We start from the raw sequence: 15707 nt of genomic DNA on the forward strand, positions 1-15707 counted from the left end.
TTAAATAAAGTGATTAGGAATATATGTTTTTATCTTTCCACCAATGGCTGTTTATCTGAAAATATTAGTTAAGCTCAAAATGAGCGGCAGGTAGACATTCTCATTGCTATATATTGGCTACACCAGGAGTGATGTCCAGACTTGCTCATGCAGAAAGGGCAAGACTGGAGACTTATGTGCATGCTGCACCACCTATCTGTGATATCTGAAAGAAACACGATAGTTATAGATTCCTTACCTTAGAATTACCCCCAGGCGTCAGACTGGATCCGGAAAGATTTTTCATCAGCAGTACCTCTGTGCGTTGGAAGGTGGCATCGGTCGGCTCAGCCTTCGTCGTCTTGGTCGTCGGGATGACATCCCGGCAGCTACTTAGACGCCACCCTCGCACGTTGACGTCAGTTCTTTCTTTTTCTGCTCCAGCCAGCGCAGATCCGGGAAGAGCGGTAACTCAGCCATTTTTTGACTTTTGTCGACGTCTTGTTTCAAGTCTCCGACTCCGAACAGGTGCACAAGGGATGCCCGGTTTTAAGGCCTGCAGTTCCTGTACCCGATTGATATCGGTGACGGATCTGCACCACGTGTGCCTCTTTTGCCTGGAGCGAGTCCACAACCCCAAGTCGTGCTCCAACTGTCAGTTGTTGTCGCCGAAGGCTTTGCAGGATCGATCCCGAAACCTGCTTGAACGACGGCAGTCTGCTCCGTGCCGTTGAGGTCCTGGTCGAGAGGGAGGTCAAGGGAACAGTCGCGGACCCACCATCATTCTGGCTCAAAGTCTCCGCACTCCGGGTCGGGTAAGTCACTCCGGGTCGGGTAAGTCGAAGCATAAGACGAAGTCGAAGAAGCATCGTCGCTCTTCGCCTTCTCCTCCTTGCCGGTCGGCTGACCTGACGAGGCGCGCGGGTGGTTCCACTCCTGAGGCACTGTGCGCGTTGCCTGAAGGGTCAACTCGAGCTTCCCTCCCTTTCCGGGACCCGGAGCGACTCCCGCCCAGCTTCATACGTTATACGAGGCAAAACATGCCATCTGTGGGCGTACTCACCCCGCCGGCGCACCTTTGGACCCCGTGGTATCGGTTGGGGGGGCCTAGGTCTTTGCTGCCAGTGGCCCTGGCGCCGCAGGCCCATCTTGGATCCAGGCCGGAATCCAGATCGGCGCAGGTTGACTTCATTACACCTCCACCGGCGCAGCTTCCAATGACACCATTACCGTGCTCAACGCCGGCTGGCCCCGAACCCAGCCTCCTTCCCGACGTGGACACGGGTTCGGACCAGCATCACCTGACGCCGGATCCGGCGCCGGGTGGGGTTTTCATGCCCCTGTTCACTCCTGGGGTCCCTTTCCAACAACAATGGCACCCAGAGGAAGACGAGGAGGAGTGGGTGGGGTCAGGTGACCCTCTTACTGACCAGCTAGATGCAGAGCAGGACTGGAGTGAGGAACTGGGGGAGGCCAGTGGTCTTGACACTTCACCCGACCTTGGCATGTTGTGTCCTCCTACCGTGGCTACGGAGGAGGGAGCGTCGCACGCTGTGGTGTTTCGTAGGGCGGCCAAGGCTCTCAACCTCGAGCTTCCTACGGTGGCAGTAAGGACTGAGCTCCTGACTGAGGTGCTTCAACCGGCGGCGAGCTCTTAAGAGCCCCTGCTTCCGTTTAGTGAGGCCCTCACCGACATCCTTTTGGGCACTTGGTACAGGCCCAACACGGGGGTTCCCGTGGACAGGATGATCGCCCGAGCCCGGCTCCGGGCAACCCCACTTTCCTCTCCCAACACCCCACCCTGGAGAGCTTGGTGGTCCAAGCCTCCACCTCCAAAAGCGCCTTCCCTACCGCTCCACAGGAAAGGGAATCCAAGAAGCTGGACCATCTTGGGAAGAAAATTTTCTCTTCCGCCAGTGTAGGACTGCGGTCCGTAAACATTGCATGTCTCTTGGGCTTTTATTCGCACTCCATGTGGGATACCGTGGCGCAAGTGCTGCCTCAGTGTCCGAAGGAGGCCCGGACAGTGCTCTCCCAGGCTGTCTCTGCTAGGAGAGATGCAGCCAAGTGTACGATCCGTTGTGGGCTGGACACCGCCGACTCTCTGGGCAGGACCATTTCAACGTCGGTAGCGCTTCGCCGCTACACCTGGATGAGGTCCACTGGCTTTTCAGGGGATGTTCATAACACCTTGATGGACATGCCCTTTGACGGCCGTTGCCTTTTTGGTGACAAAGCAGACAACGCCCTTGAGCCCTTCAAGGACTCAGGGGCTATGGCCAAGTCCTTGGGCCTCTCCTCCCGTCTGAGAGCAATCTGCTTTTCGCCCTTTTTGTGGCTACGGAAAGGGTGCCCCGCTAATGCCCCACCCAGGGCCACAGGCCGCAGCAAGTTACCCAACCTTTGCGTGGCTGGGGTCGCATTTGAAACTGGCCCACGGGTCACTTGTAGAGTGGAGGCCAGCAATCTTCGGTGCAGGAGGTGCTCATGACTGGGGCTACTCGGAGCCCAAAGCACAACTTCGAGGAAGTCCCAGAAGATAGTGTTGCTGCAAAAGTTCATGGTGTCCAGGGGTCACGGTTCCACGTCACCCACGATAGCCACGGGCCTTAGCTTTGCTGTGGACTCAGGGTAGCCTCGGGGAAATCTGGAAATCTACCTCTGTAAATGACGCATGGCCACTCTATATATCGTAACGGCTGATGTACTTGCAACCCGGGAGAATGTACTCCGAAGGTTGTAGGGGTGCCCTGCTCATGCAGGTGCACCCTCACCCTTAGAACCGAGCACCCTGCCTTCAGGATTGAAAGGCCTGCCTTAGGGATGACTTATTGTTTTTAAGGGTAGTGTCCTCATATATAGGGAAACCTATATCTGGCGTAATTGGTGCTAGCACCAGCTTACATAGGCTTCCATGGCAGGCCTGTAGTCACAATTTGAGTTGTCTCCCGTGGGTGGCATAATACATGCTTCAGTCCATGGGGGACCCCTGGTGTATTTATGCCCTGGGTACCTTGTTACCATACACTATGGACTTATAAGGGTACACCAGTGGCCAATCTGGGGTGTACCCAAGTACTCGCCTTATCCAATTTTGAGGAGAAAGCACAGAGACTGGGGTCCTGATTAGCAGGATCCCAGTCAGACTAGTCAGAAACAGAATAACACCAGGCCAAAAGTGGGTGTAACCATGCTGAAGGATCCTACCTTCCTACAATCCCCCTTGTTGGCAAGTGCTTGATCAGCGTCAATTCATAAGACAAAAAAGAATCCTACTGCCTCCATTTCTCCCTCACCTGCGAGTGGCTTTGGGTTATCATTAAGTCTGATGAAAAAGAAACTGTGGCGCAACGTCCTGAAACAGCCATGTTGCACAGCCTTGCCATCCACCACCTAAGGTACCAGCCATAAAGACAGTACCTCTAGGACAGCCTAGTCCAATACTTTCTAACACTTCAAAGTTTCAAGATATTTCTGGTGCAGCGCTTGTTTCGGTACATTTTCTAGATACAGATGAGTCCCCTTCAAGGTTACTTCGATCTCGTCATGGACACTACCAACACTGATGCAGTGAGATTCCTCGTCCAAGGCGGTTCAGAAGACAGCCATGACACACCATTCTAACTTGGATTCTGTTCCGTCTTCCCGAAAGATTGATGTGCTCTTTGACCAATGTCATTGGAGTCTGCTCCACTGAGACTTTCACCCACTGAGGATCTCATCTCTGTTCACGAACTGTCCTACAGTTGGGAGAAGAAACTATGCCCTGCGAAGAACACAGTTCCTAAAAGAGGTTCCTCTGCTAGATTCTGGTGGCTGTAGCTGCAAGGAAAAACATTTAATTTGTCATGTCACCACTTCATCCAGTCTTCTAGCAAGGAGGAGAGTAGGAAGGAAAGTGCTTCAGAGGCTGCTGAGATTGTCAGGGCCGACTCTACCTTATCAGTTGTTGCGGTCGATCCTTGTTGAATTCATTTAATCAGTTTGTGGAGCATCATCCAAGGGACGAGACGAGTCTTTCAGGAAATGATTAAAGAAGGAATGATCTCTTCAGAAAGCCTTACCGGTCTGGCAATGAATGAATCCCACTTTGTCATCGTTTGCATTTGCTGTCGGTATACATCTTTTGCTCTTCATGGTAAAGATTAATATCTCTGATCTCAGGTAAAGAAGATGCTAAAGCTTCCATTGAATGAATGTTTACATCTCGAGCTGATGGAAAATTCAAGCAAAATACAGCTTGAGTAAACGCCCTAATGTCAGTAGGGTTAGAAAAGAGTGAAGAATATGTGATGTTATGTTTCAAGGCTAGGACAAGCATAAGCAGCATTTATATACCCCCTGCTTGAGTGACAGCTGCAGCAGCAACAACTACAGGCTTTCAGCATAAAATGTCTTTCTCGCGGCAAAGGGAATGATCAGCAGCCTTCAGCTACCTGAGTGAACCTCCATCCGAATGTCTCGACCTTTTTTCACTAGAGTAGCTAGGAATATTTCCAACATCTCCTGGCACAGCAGAAGGTCACAAGGGATATGTGGGTTCTAGATACTGTGCAGCTTTGCTTCAAAGCCAGGTATTTTTCTCCTCAAATTCCACTGAGGGGAAAGGCTCCTGGAAAGCCACATCAGCGGATTCAAGAAACAAGACGCTTGTTGGAGAAGAATGCCATAGAACCAATGGAACCCAGGGGTTTACTCCCACTACTTTCTGATTAGGCAAAAAAACTAACAAACTGGAGTTTCGTCCGACTTTAGATCTAAAGAGGGAAACAAAGGAATGAAGGAAAAATTCTGACTATTAGTGTTTCAACGCATTTTCACACTTCTCCAATAAGGGTTCTTAGTGTGGTCGCGGGATCGACAAGACGCTTATTTTCATGTACAGATCTGCACCAAACTCTAGACTTTCGTACATTTCATAGGCCACAACAAGCATTAGCCAATACAAGGTGGTGTGTTCATTTCAGACTCAGTTTTTTTCCCAGAACGTTTTCAAAAGTCAAGGCAGTGGTACCCAGAGAAGCTCTCTTCATTTGTCCTTATCTGGACGATTGGTTGGTTAAAGCATAATCATGTCCGAGATCCTCTGCAAGCTTTAGTTTATGATAGACCTACGACCTCACGATCTGCGTCTTCATCGGCTTCAAGAAATCAGTGGTCAAAACAACTCAGTTGATCCAGTACTTGGGATCCGACCCAAACACAAGGTGAGTGAGATTCTGTTTCCCAAGAGAGGTTTTAGTCTTTGCATCGAAATCCTTCCATCAGTCCCTCTGGGGCTCTATGGCCACTTATTTCTGGGGTAGGGGAGGCGAGATTGCATATGAGACCTATTCAGGGTTATCTGGAAGATCACTAATGCCATAAGTTAGGACATTGGGACAATAAGGTGCAGATGTCTGCAAGAGACCTGCAATCCCTCAAGTGGTGCCAGAGAGAAAGCTTGCTGATGTTGTGTTTCACCGACTATGATGACAGATACATCTATGGAAAGTTGGGGCGTTTACATTGAAAGTGCAAAGTTTTTCTCAAGAAACTCAGATCATGTGACATTGGATGCTGGTGAGGGGCATTCTTCTAACTAAAATTCATCTTACAGTGGCATAACAGCAGGGCGGCCGAGATGTCTCTATTTGGCAGAATAGCATGGCTGGGTCTTGTTAAGATAACATCTTCTTAGACTGAAGAATGTTGGTGATCAATCTTTTTGCAACTGAATAAAAGGCAAAATGCCCTGTTTATTCCAACAGGTTTCTAGAACCCTGGTCTCCAGAAAATAAACTTGAAATCACTTATGCAAAAGGGTTTTTGTAGGCTTTTCAACATGTTCCTCTCCTTCCCAAGACAACTGCAACACGCAGACACAGCAACTCAGAGCAAGATTTTTTTGATAGTTACTGATTGGCTGCATCAGCGGTTGTAGCTGGACCTCTGTTACTTCATACTAACTCCACAAAAGAGACTCCAGTCAGCTCAGACTTGCTCTGGCAGGTGTCTCCACCTGAGCCTTAACTCGCAGACTTTTGACTGCTTGACTCCTAAGGTCTTTCAATATGGACACTTGAAGATACTCGATGGGTGTATGGCTATTTTGAGAGAGGTGACTCCCACTTCCACAGTATCTTCATGCTCGTTTAAATAGTAGGTTTTGCTAATGGTTCATCAGCAAGAAGCTGGACTTAACTTGCAAAGAAGAATTCTGGTTAACATTTTCCCACTGCCATCACTGCCTATTGTAAATCTCCTTTTCAAACAGGATCTCACCGTCAGGTGATTACTTTAGGACGCCGTCTCTTCCTCATGCATTTAATATTGATCTTTCGAAGTTAATGGGGCCTCCTTTGGAGCCAAAGCACAGGATAGATTTTTAGCATCTAGACAGAACCAAGGCTGTTCAGAAAATTAAACAGTGTATTTGTTTTGAGGCTATCAGGATACGTCTGACTACTAAGCCTAAATGGATTGTCCCCTGTATAGTTGTGTGTTATGGGAAGGGTATTAGACCTTAGCCCAGGAAGTCTGGAGCTCTCTGTACAAGGTAAAGGGCAGCTTTTGCTTCTCTAACGAGGCATGTCCCTATTCTTGACGTGTGTAAGGCTGCTACTTGGAGGTCACGTCATACCGTTGACTCTACGACTCTAGTGCAGATGCTCTTGTAGGTTAGGCTTCGCTTCCTAACGCGTTTACATAGTTTTTCATTCTGTGGCCCTGTTTGTGCTTGGGGTTAGATCCGCTTCCTGCTCTGTTCTGTATTTCATAACTAGCGGAAACAATCCTGCGCTGGAGAAGCCACCTCCTTCAGTTCTTATTTCTTCACCTTGGGAGTTCTGTCCTCCCCAAAGATTCGAGGCCACAGTTTTGAATGTTGGCTTCTTGTTACAATTTTATGTGGGCTTTAAAAAGAAACTGTTTTCCTGCTGGGATTATACAGCCTACTGGGATTCCAAAAGTGGCAGGTATATATTTTACAGTTCTGATTAGTTACCTACAAGGACATTATTTCCAGTGTTTAGTTGTTTTAAATAGGTAGTATTAAGCAGTAGTGTTTTCATCCAAATGTGATTTCATGCGTCAGGTTGGCTATCTCTGTACATACAAGATTGTAAATGTTGCCTAATTGTTTTTTTTCTTTCTGGAAAACTTAATTTGGTAAGATGTGGTCTAAACACTTGTGGAAATATTCTACCTTGAGAATTCAGAGAGAATACTCACTTTTCTCTCTCTAATTAAAGCCCCCCTCAACCCTATTCCCACTCCTTCCCACAAACCCTTTTTTGTTGTTGTTGTTTTGCTTGCTCACTATTTCTTTTGGGAGGTTGTTTTTGTTCTAGCTGCCCACCGTGCCTGTCCTTGCACACCTTCACTTGTTCCCTTAGCAGTTTAATTTCTGATCTCTTCTTCTCTTGGCTCAGTGTAGGGTCCTGTCACTGACTCCCCTCCAGAGGCTTGACTGAATAGGACTCCGCTATTGAGATCTGCCCCAGGCAGCCATCTGCAAACCGGAACTGCTTCCTGTTTAATTGGTTATGCGTGCAAATTGCACCAGTGAAAGGCCATGTGCCCGTCTATAATCACAGAGTCTGAGGTGCGAGGGGTACATCTGTGCATGCATACCGACCTAAGCTGCGTCAAATTAAAAATCAAATTTGTCCACAATGGATTAAAGGGCACGCCAGCAGGAGGTAGTGTGTGACAGACCAGCCTTATCTGTGGAAGGGTGACTTTATTACCATGTCTGTAGAATATCTACAGTTTCAGGTTGACTGCAGTATAACCGTTAGGTTGATATGGCCTTGCACAGCAGGTATTGTTTAAAGTTCCCTTTAAGGACTGAAGTTTTTCTTCTGCCCTCTGCCTGTCCACCTCTTGTAGTCCCATCTTCTTACCACCTCTCTGTATTCCCCTCTGCCTGCCCATCTCCCCTTGTTCCTCTTCATTTGACCACCTCTGTGTTCCCCTCTGCCTGACCACCTGTCAGTGGGCCCCTCTGCCCAGCTGCCTTTCTGTGTTCATCTCTGCCTGACCACCTCCCTGTGTTCCCTACGCCTACCCACTTCCCTGTGTTCTCCTCTGCCTGACCATCTCCCTGTGTTCTCCTCCACCCGACCCCCTTCCTGTGTTCTGCTCCGCCTGACCATCTCCCTGTGTTCCCCTGCCTGACCACCCCGTGTACCCCTCCACCTGCCCACCTCGCTTTGTTCCCCTCCATCTGCCCACCTCGCCTTGTTCTCCTCCACCTGCCCACCTCGCCTTGTTCCCCTCTACCTGCCCACCTCGCCTTGTTCCCCTCCACCTGCCCACCTCACCTTGTTCCCCTGCACCTGACCACCTCTGTGTTCCCCCATCTCCTGGCCACCTCTCCTTGGTCCCTTCTGCCTTACCACCTCCTTGGTCCCTTCCACCTGACCACCTCTCTGTGTTATCCTCTGCCTGATCACCTCTGTGTCCCCCTCCGTCTGACCACCTCTGTGTCCCCCTCCGCATCTCGACCACCTTTGTTCCCCTCTGCCTGCCCACCTCTGTGCACCCTCCCGCCTGACCACCTCTCTGTGTTCCCTCCCGCCTGACCATCTCTCTGTGTTCCCCTTTGCCTGACCACCTCTCTGTATTCCCCTTTGCCTGACCACCTCTGTGTTCCCCTTTGTCTGACCACCTCTCTGTGTTCCCCTTTGTCTGACCACCTCTCTGTGTTCCCCTTTGTCTGGCCACCTCTCTGTGTTCCTCTTCGCCTGTCCACCTCTTGTGAGAAAGTGCCCTCTTTCTTGCATGGTATGCCCCCACTTTTTGCTGAATTGCTGATGTGCTTTGACTGAGTTTGCCCTGGGCTCCTGCCAATCAAGAACCCAGGGCCTGTGTTCCTTCCCTAAAACTGCATTGAAGCCTATACCCAATTGGCATCTCTGGCCACATGTCAGCCCCTGGTAAATGGTACCATAGGGCACTGTGACCAGAGAAGGCCCCTAAGCACTGCAGCACTTATTGTCAAATACTTGGAGGCCCTTTACCCTGGCACACACACTCTGCCTTTGCAGGCTGAGTGTCTGGGTGCAGAACAAACCTGTCTCGACATGGCACATATCCCTGTGTGCCATGCCCACAAACCACTGCCCTGGCATACATCAGTCACCTCTCTAGCCAGGTGCCCTATGCCAGTGCTGAGGTTACAGGTGCATGAGCCCTGTACCCCTACAGTGCCCAGGTCTATTCCTGGGCCCTGTAAGTGCAGTGCTGCCATTAAGAGTATATGGTGCTGGGACGTTGTCATTACGAACTCCACAGCACCATAATGGCTACACTGAAGACTGCGAAGTTTGGTATCAAACTTCTCAGCACATTAAACCCACACTGATGCCAGTGTGGGATTTAATGTAAAATTCACCACAGAGGGCATCTTAGAGATGCCCCCTGAAAAACGACCAACTACCAGTGACCTTACTGAGTGGCTGCGCAGGCTGCCACCACCAGACATGTTTCTGGACCCCTGGGTCAATAGCCTGCTGCTCTCGGGGGCCTGAAAGACTGCACATCCTGGGATGAGGCGCCGAGCCTCCTCCCCTAGGATTAGCAGGGTTCACGAAGGATAAGCTTCAAAGGTATGCCGCCTTTTTGAGCCTCTCCAGGCCATTTGCTGCTTTCAGCAACTGTTCCCCACTGGTTCTACCCCCCACTTTGGGCGGGAGAAACGGCAGGAAAAACAAGTGTGGAAGAGAGGTGTGCTCACCTCTGCCAACTCCACCCCTAAGGTGGGGGAGGCGAGGTGAAGCACAACCTCGAGTCCCCTCCATCATGAGGCTTGGGGGACCCAGCCAACCAGGGACAGGCTCCTGCCCCCCTCCCACTGGAGAGTAGCAGAATAGGGGGTGTACTCACCCCAGGAAAGGGACCCATTGGTCCCTGCCCTTTACCTACCTGTAACGTCCCTAAATTTAGTATTTAGGGGCACCCCGAACCTTCCTTCCTCCGATCCAGCAATCACAAGAAAAGAAGTACAAAAAGCCATGCAGAGCTAACAAGAGGACGACGCCCACTGACTTGGCCCCAGCCCTACAGGCCTGTTTCCCCTCGAACCTGCTTCTGCAAAACCCTGGCGTGTCCAGCGGCCAGCAACCTCAAAATCCCTGGAGGACCTGCCTGCATTTACTTTCCAAGCTGCTTCTCCCGTGAACACCGGACGTGTTTGAACTGCAGCTTCTGGTGCCAACCAGAAACTGCGAATCCAGCCCACTCTGCACCCGCAGAGCCCGGCCCGAGCTTGAGTGGAAAAACACCACGAGGAGGTCCCCCCCGGCGATCCTGACCCAAGATCCGGCGACCCCTGACCTGCCTCAAGCCTCCAGACGACACCTGCAGCATCAATCCAGAGGACCCCTCCTACCGCGACCAGAGCCCCACGGCCTTGTGTGCCCAACCCAGCGGTGCCTAACCAACCCTCAACATCCCTACTTACCCCTCAAAGTGGTGGTCACTCCTGGAAGAGCCTCATCCCCAAGCCTGCAGTGTTTCTTTGTTCCGGAGAATCTCAATTGAAATCAACAAGGCACCCGACATCTAAACTGCACCCGGCTGCCCTAGCGCCGCTGAGGGTGCCCCTTTGGTGCTAACTTGGTCCCCAACGTACCCTGAGCTTAACCCTAGGAGCTTTGCTCCCACAATCCTGTGGCCTGCTTGCCAGCAGCCACCAACTGGAGACCCCCTATCCTCCATAGGATAACATTTGGCCTCAACACTCTGCACCCCGCTGCCCTAATGCCGCTTGGGGTGCAACAACAGTGCATCACTGACCCTAGGATACCCCTGAGTCTTGCCCCAGAACCCTAACTTCAAAGACTGAATACTTACCTGGAAACCGATAACCTGCTTTTCCTCATTGGATAACATTGACACTTTTTCTCCCAAAACGTATCTAAGTGTTGGCTTTTGAAAATTACAAATATTCTTCGAAAATCAGCCGAATAACCAACGCATTTTTTCAACTGTTTTCAGGAAATGTCCCAGTGCTGAATCCAGGATCCAGCACTGAGTAAGAAAAAGTATCATTAACCTAACTTTCCTGCTAAGTGAATTTCCTCCCATAGTATAACATTGGTGATTCTATGTGAAAAAGTTTTCAGTGTCAACTTTTAAAATGCAATAATATTCTTTAAAAACGCGTTTACTCACCTGTTTTCAGGAAAAGTCCCAGAGCTGAATCTATGATCCAACCCTGTGTTAGTAAAAGTAATCTGAAAAGTAATTAACTGCATTTTTCTTAAAAAGCCCATTCATTTGAATGTACTATACCTGCACTGTGTTGCAAACTGCTTTCTTAAACCTGTAATCAAAACCAGTACCAGTTCATACAAGTAATTTACTACTGCAAAGTATTTATATGCTTACCTGTACCAGGCTTGCTTGGTTCTAGAAATAAAACAGTATATGTTTATATATAAACCATTGGCCTAGAGTTCAGTTCTTGAGTGTGTGAGACCATTTGCTGGCTGAGTGTGTGCAACAAATACTTTACACTGTCCTCCGATACTGCCTTATGGCTCGACCAAGCTACCACTTTAGAGAGTATCTAACTTTAACCTCTGACAAACCTCTGGAGACTCTTGAACTCTATACACACTGTACCTCACTTTGGTTCAGTATATATAGAGCCAGTTTCTTACACCTCTGTGTTTTCTCCTTCGCCTGTCCACCTCTGTGTTCCCCTCCGCCTGTCCACCTCTGTGTTCCCCTCCGCCTGTCCACCTCTGTGTTCCCCTTCGCCCGTCCATCTCTGTGTTCCCCTTCACCTGTCCATCTCTGTGTTCCCCTTCACCTGTCCATCTGTGTTCCCCTTCACCTGTCCATCTGTGTTCCCCTCCACCTGTCCACCTCTGTGTTCCCCTCCACCTGTCCACCTCTGTGTTCCCCTCCGCCTGTCCACCTCTGTGTTCCCCTTCGCCCGTCCATCTCTGTGTTCTCCTTCACCTGTCCACCTCTGTGTTCCCCTCCGCCTGTCCACCTCTGTGTTCCCCTCCGCCTGCCCACCTCTGTGTTCCCCTCCGCCTGCCCTCCTCTGTGTGTTCCCCTCCACCTGTCCACCTCTGTGTTCCCCTCCACCTGTCCACCTCTGTGTTCCCCTCCACCTGTCCACCTCTGTGTTCCCCTCCGCCTGTCCACCTCTGTGTTCCCCTCCGCCTGCCCACCTCTGTGTTCCCCTCCGCCTGCCCTCCTCTGTGTGTTCCCCTCCGCCTGTCCACCTCTGTGTTATCCTCCGCCTGTCCACATCTGTGTTCCCCTCCGCCTGTGCACCTCTGTGTTCCCCTCCGACTGTGCACCTCTGTGTTCCCCTCCGCCTGTCCACCTCTGTGTTCTCCTCCGCCTGTCCACCTCTGTGTTCCCCTCCGCCTGTCCACCTCTGTGTTCCCCTCCGCCTGTCCACCTCTGTGTTCCCCTCCGCCTGCCCTCCTCTGTGTGTTCCCCTCCGCCTGCCCTCCTCTGTGTGTTCCCCTCCGCCTGCCCTCCTCTGTGTTCCCCTCCGCCTGCCCTCCTCTGTGTGTTCCCCTCCGCCTGCCCTCCTCTGTGTGTTCCCCTCCGCCTGCCCTCCTCTGTGTTCTCCTCCGCCTGTCCACATCTGTGTTCCCCTCCGCCTGTCCACCTCTGTGTTCCCCTCCGACTGTGCACCTCTGTGTTCCCCTCCGCCTGTCCACCTCTGTGTTCTCCTCCGCCTGTCCACCTCTGTGTTCCCCTCCGCCTGTCCACCTCTGTGTTCCCCTCCGCCTGCCCTCCTCTGTGTGTTCCCCTCCGCCTGCCCTCCTCTGTGTGTTCCCCTCCGCCTGTCCACATCTGTGTTCCCCTCCGCCTGTCCACCTCTGTGTTCCCCTCCGACTGTGCACCTCTGTGTTCCCCTCCGCCTGCCCTCCTCTGTGTTCCCCTCCGCCTGCCCTCCTCTGTGTGTTCCCCTCCGCCTGCCCTCCTCTGTGTGTTCCCCTCCGCCTGCCCTCCTCTGTGTGTTCCCCTCCGCCTGCCCTCCTCTGTGTTCCCCTCCGCCTGCCCTCCTCTGTGTTCCCCTCCGCCTGCCCTCTGTGTTCCCCTCCGCCTGCCCTCCTCTGTGTGTTCCCCTCCGCCTGCCCTCCTCTGTGTGTTCCCCTCCGCCTGCCCTCCTCTGTGTGTTCCCCTCCGCCTGCCCTCCTCTGTGTGTTCCCCTCCGCCTGCCCTCCTCTGTGTGTTCCCCTCCGCCTGCCCTCCTCTGTGTGTTCCCCTCCGCCTGCCCTCCTCTGTGTGTTCCCCTCCACCTGCCCTCCTCTGTGTGTTCCCCTCTTCCTGCCCTCCTCTGTGTGTTCCCCTGCACTTGACCACCTCTCTGTGTTCCCTCCTTTTGATCGCCTCTCTGTATGCCTCACAGACGGACCACCTCTCAGTGGGCCTCTGTCCAGCCGCCTCTCCCTGCCCCCCTGAGCATCTCCCCCCAGCAACTGACCACCTCCCCCCCACCCTTTTGCTGCCTTTTCTTGCCCGTCTGGCCAGCTTTCTCATCACCTGCACACCTACCGCTTCCTCCATCTGCCTCTCCCCTCCTCCGATGTACATTCTTGCTTGTAAAAATGCCTTCTTCATCTTATGTTCTGTGTGTTTCCCTTTATGACCGTCTCTTTTTCCTTATGACCCTGTTGCATGGTTTAAACTCTGATGTTTCTTTTCTGTCCTCTGCAGCATCTGTAAACGTCCTGGTGCCCAACTGCAAGATCTACAATGATGCTAGCTGCGACATCTCTGCGGATGGGCAGCTGCTGGCGGCCTTCATCCCCAGCAGTCAGCGGGGTTTCCCCGACGAGGGCATCCTAGCCGTCTACTCCTTGGCACCACACAACCTTGGGGAAATCCTCTATACCAAGCGTTTCGGTGAGATGGATGCTCTGGAAGCAGGGTCAAGATTTGGGTGTGAGATGCGTGAGGACTTTGGAGGTCCGAGCTCTTCAGGCTGACAGTGTTGAGGCCCTGGGAGTGAGACCTGTGAGGTCTGAGCCCTCCCTAGTCTGCAAACATGCATGCTCCGTTTAGAAGGAAGGTGGAGAAGAGTCACAGTTCTGCAGGCTGGATGGAACACTCAGGGTGAAGTTTGGAAAGGCCAGGTGGTGTGGAGTCTGCATGCTTGTTACATTCAGAAGGGCATTTGTGATACTGGGAGTGAGGCACTCTGCCGGCTGAGGGGGCCTGGAGACTGTTGCTTGGCAGTATGAGGGATGAAGAGGTCCGGGTCTGCACTCCTGTGAGACTGGGAATGAGATGTATGAGGGCGGACAGCTTCCAGAGTCAGCAGGATTGCAGTGTTCTGGGAGACTGAGGGCCAGGCTATCCGCTTCTGCAGGGATTCAGTGCGAGGCTGATCACACTTGGGATTCTTACTGAGAGGAAACTCAGACTGGGATGTGTTACTGGGAGGCAGCATACAGTGGGTGGAGTTACTTGGAGGAGCCTCACAAAGGGGGGTTCTATAGGAAGATGTGGATTATTGCATGCTGGAATAAAACATATACTTGAGCTTGTTACTGAGCAGGCATATAAGGCACTCAGGATGGTTACATGAAGTAAGCTGTCAATGGGCATTGTTAATACGAGGAAGCTTGCACTGGATTTGTTATGAGGTGAAGATCGCTCTGTTGATTGCTGCTTGCTAGAAGCTCACAGAAGGGATTGTTACTGGGAGGAAGTACACAATAGCTTTTATTGCACGCTGGAAGCTACCAGGGGGGATTGTTACTATGAGGAAGTTCACACTAGCTGTTGTTGCACGCGGGAAGCTCCCAGAAGGGATTGTTACTGGGAGGAAGTACACAATAGCTTTTATTGCACGCTGGAAGCTACCAGGGGGGATTGTTACTATGAGGAAGTTCACACTAGCTGTTATTGCAAGCGGGAAGGTCCCAGAGGGGATTGTCACTGGGAGGAAGTTCACACTAGCTGCAATTGCACGCGGGAAGCTCCCAGAGGGGATTGTCACTGGGAGGGAGTTCACACTAGCTGTTATTGCACTCAGGAAGCTACCAGGGGTGATTGTTACTAAGAGGAAGTTCACACTAGCTGTTATTGCACGCAGGAAGCTCCCTGAGGGTATTGTCACTGAGAGGAAGTTCCCACTAGCTGTTATTGCACGCGGGAAGCTACCAGGGGGGATTGTTACTGGGAGGAAATACACAATAGCTGTTATTGCACGCAGGAAGCTCCCAGAGGAGATTGTTACTGGGAAGAAGTTCACACTAGCTTTTTTTGCACACTGTAAGCTCCCAGAGGGGATTGTCACTGGGAGGAAGTTCACACTAGCTGTTATTGCACGCAGGAAGCTCCCAGAGGGGATTGTCACTGGGAGGAAGATCACACTAGCTGTTATTGCACGCGGGAAGCTCCCAGAAGGGATTGTTACTGAGAGGAAGTTCACACTTGTTATTGCACGCAGGAAGCTTCCAGAGGGGATTGTCACTGGGAGGAAGTTCCCACTAGCTGTAATTGCACGCAGGAAGCTCCCAGAGGACATTGTCACTGGGAGGAAGTTCACACTAGCTGTTATTGCACGCAGGAAGCTCCCAGAGGGGATTGTCACCGGGAGGAAGTTCACACTAGCTGTTATTGCACGCAGGAAGCTCCCAGAAGGGATTGTTACTGGGAGGAAGTACACAATAGCTTTTATTGCACGCTGGAAGCTACCAGGGGGGATTGTTACTATGAGGAAGTTCACACTAGCTGTTATTGCAAGCGGGAAGGTC

General features: G+C 51.6%; 1 protein-coding gene across 2 annotated transcripts in view; it reads left to right on the forward strand.

Moving 5' to 3' along the window:
• Positions 1 to 15707, forward strand: part of AMBRA1 (autophagy and beclin 1 regulator 1) — a 764496-nt gene that overhangs the window by 500240 nt on the left and 248549 nt on the right. For both annotated transcript variants that reach the window (XM_085646678.1, XM_085646680.1), the window contains one exon: positions 13660 to 13848. In XM_085646678.1, coding sequence (XP_085502804.1) covers positions 13660 to 13848 — 189 coding nt within the window. The remainder of the gene's footprint in view (positions 1 to 13659; positions 13849 to 15707) is intronic.

This window comes from Triturus cristatus, chromosome 3_1 (genome assembly GCF_964204655.1).
Source record: "Triturus cristatus chromosome 3_1, aTriCri1.1, whole genome shotgun sequence".
NCBI classification, from domain to species: domain Eukaryota; kingdom Metazoa; phylum Chordata; class Amphibia; order Caudata; family Salamandridae; genus Triturus; species Triturus cristatus.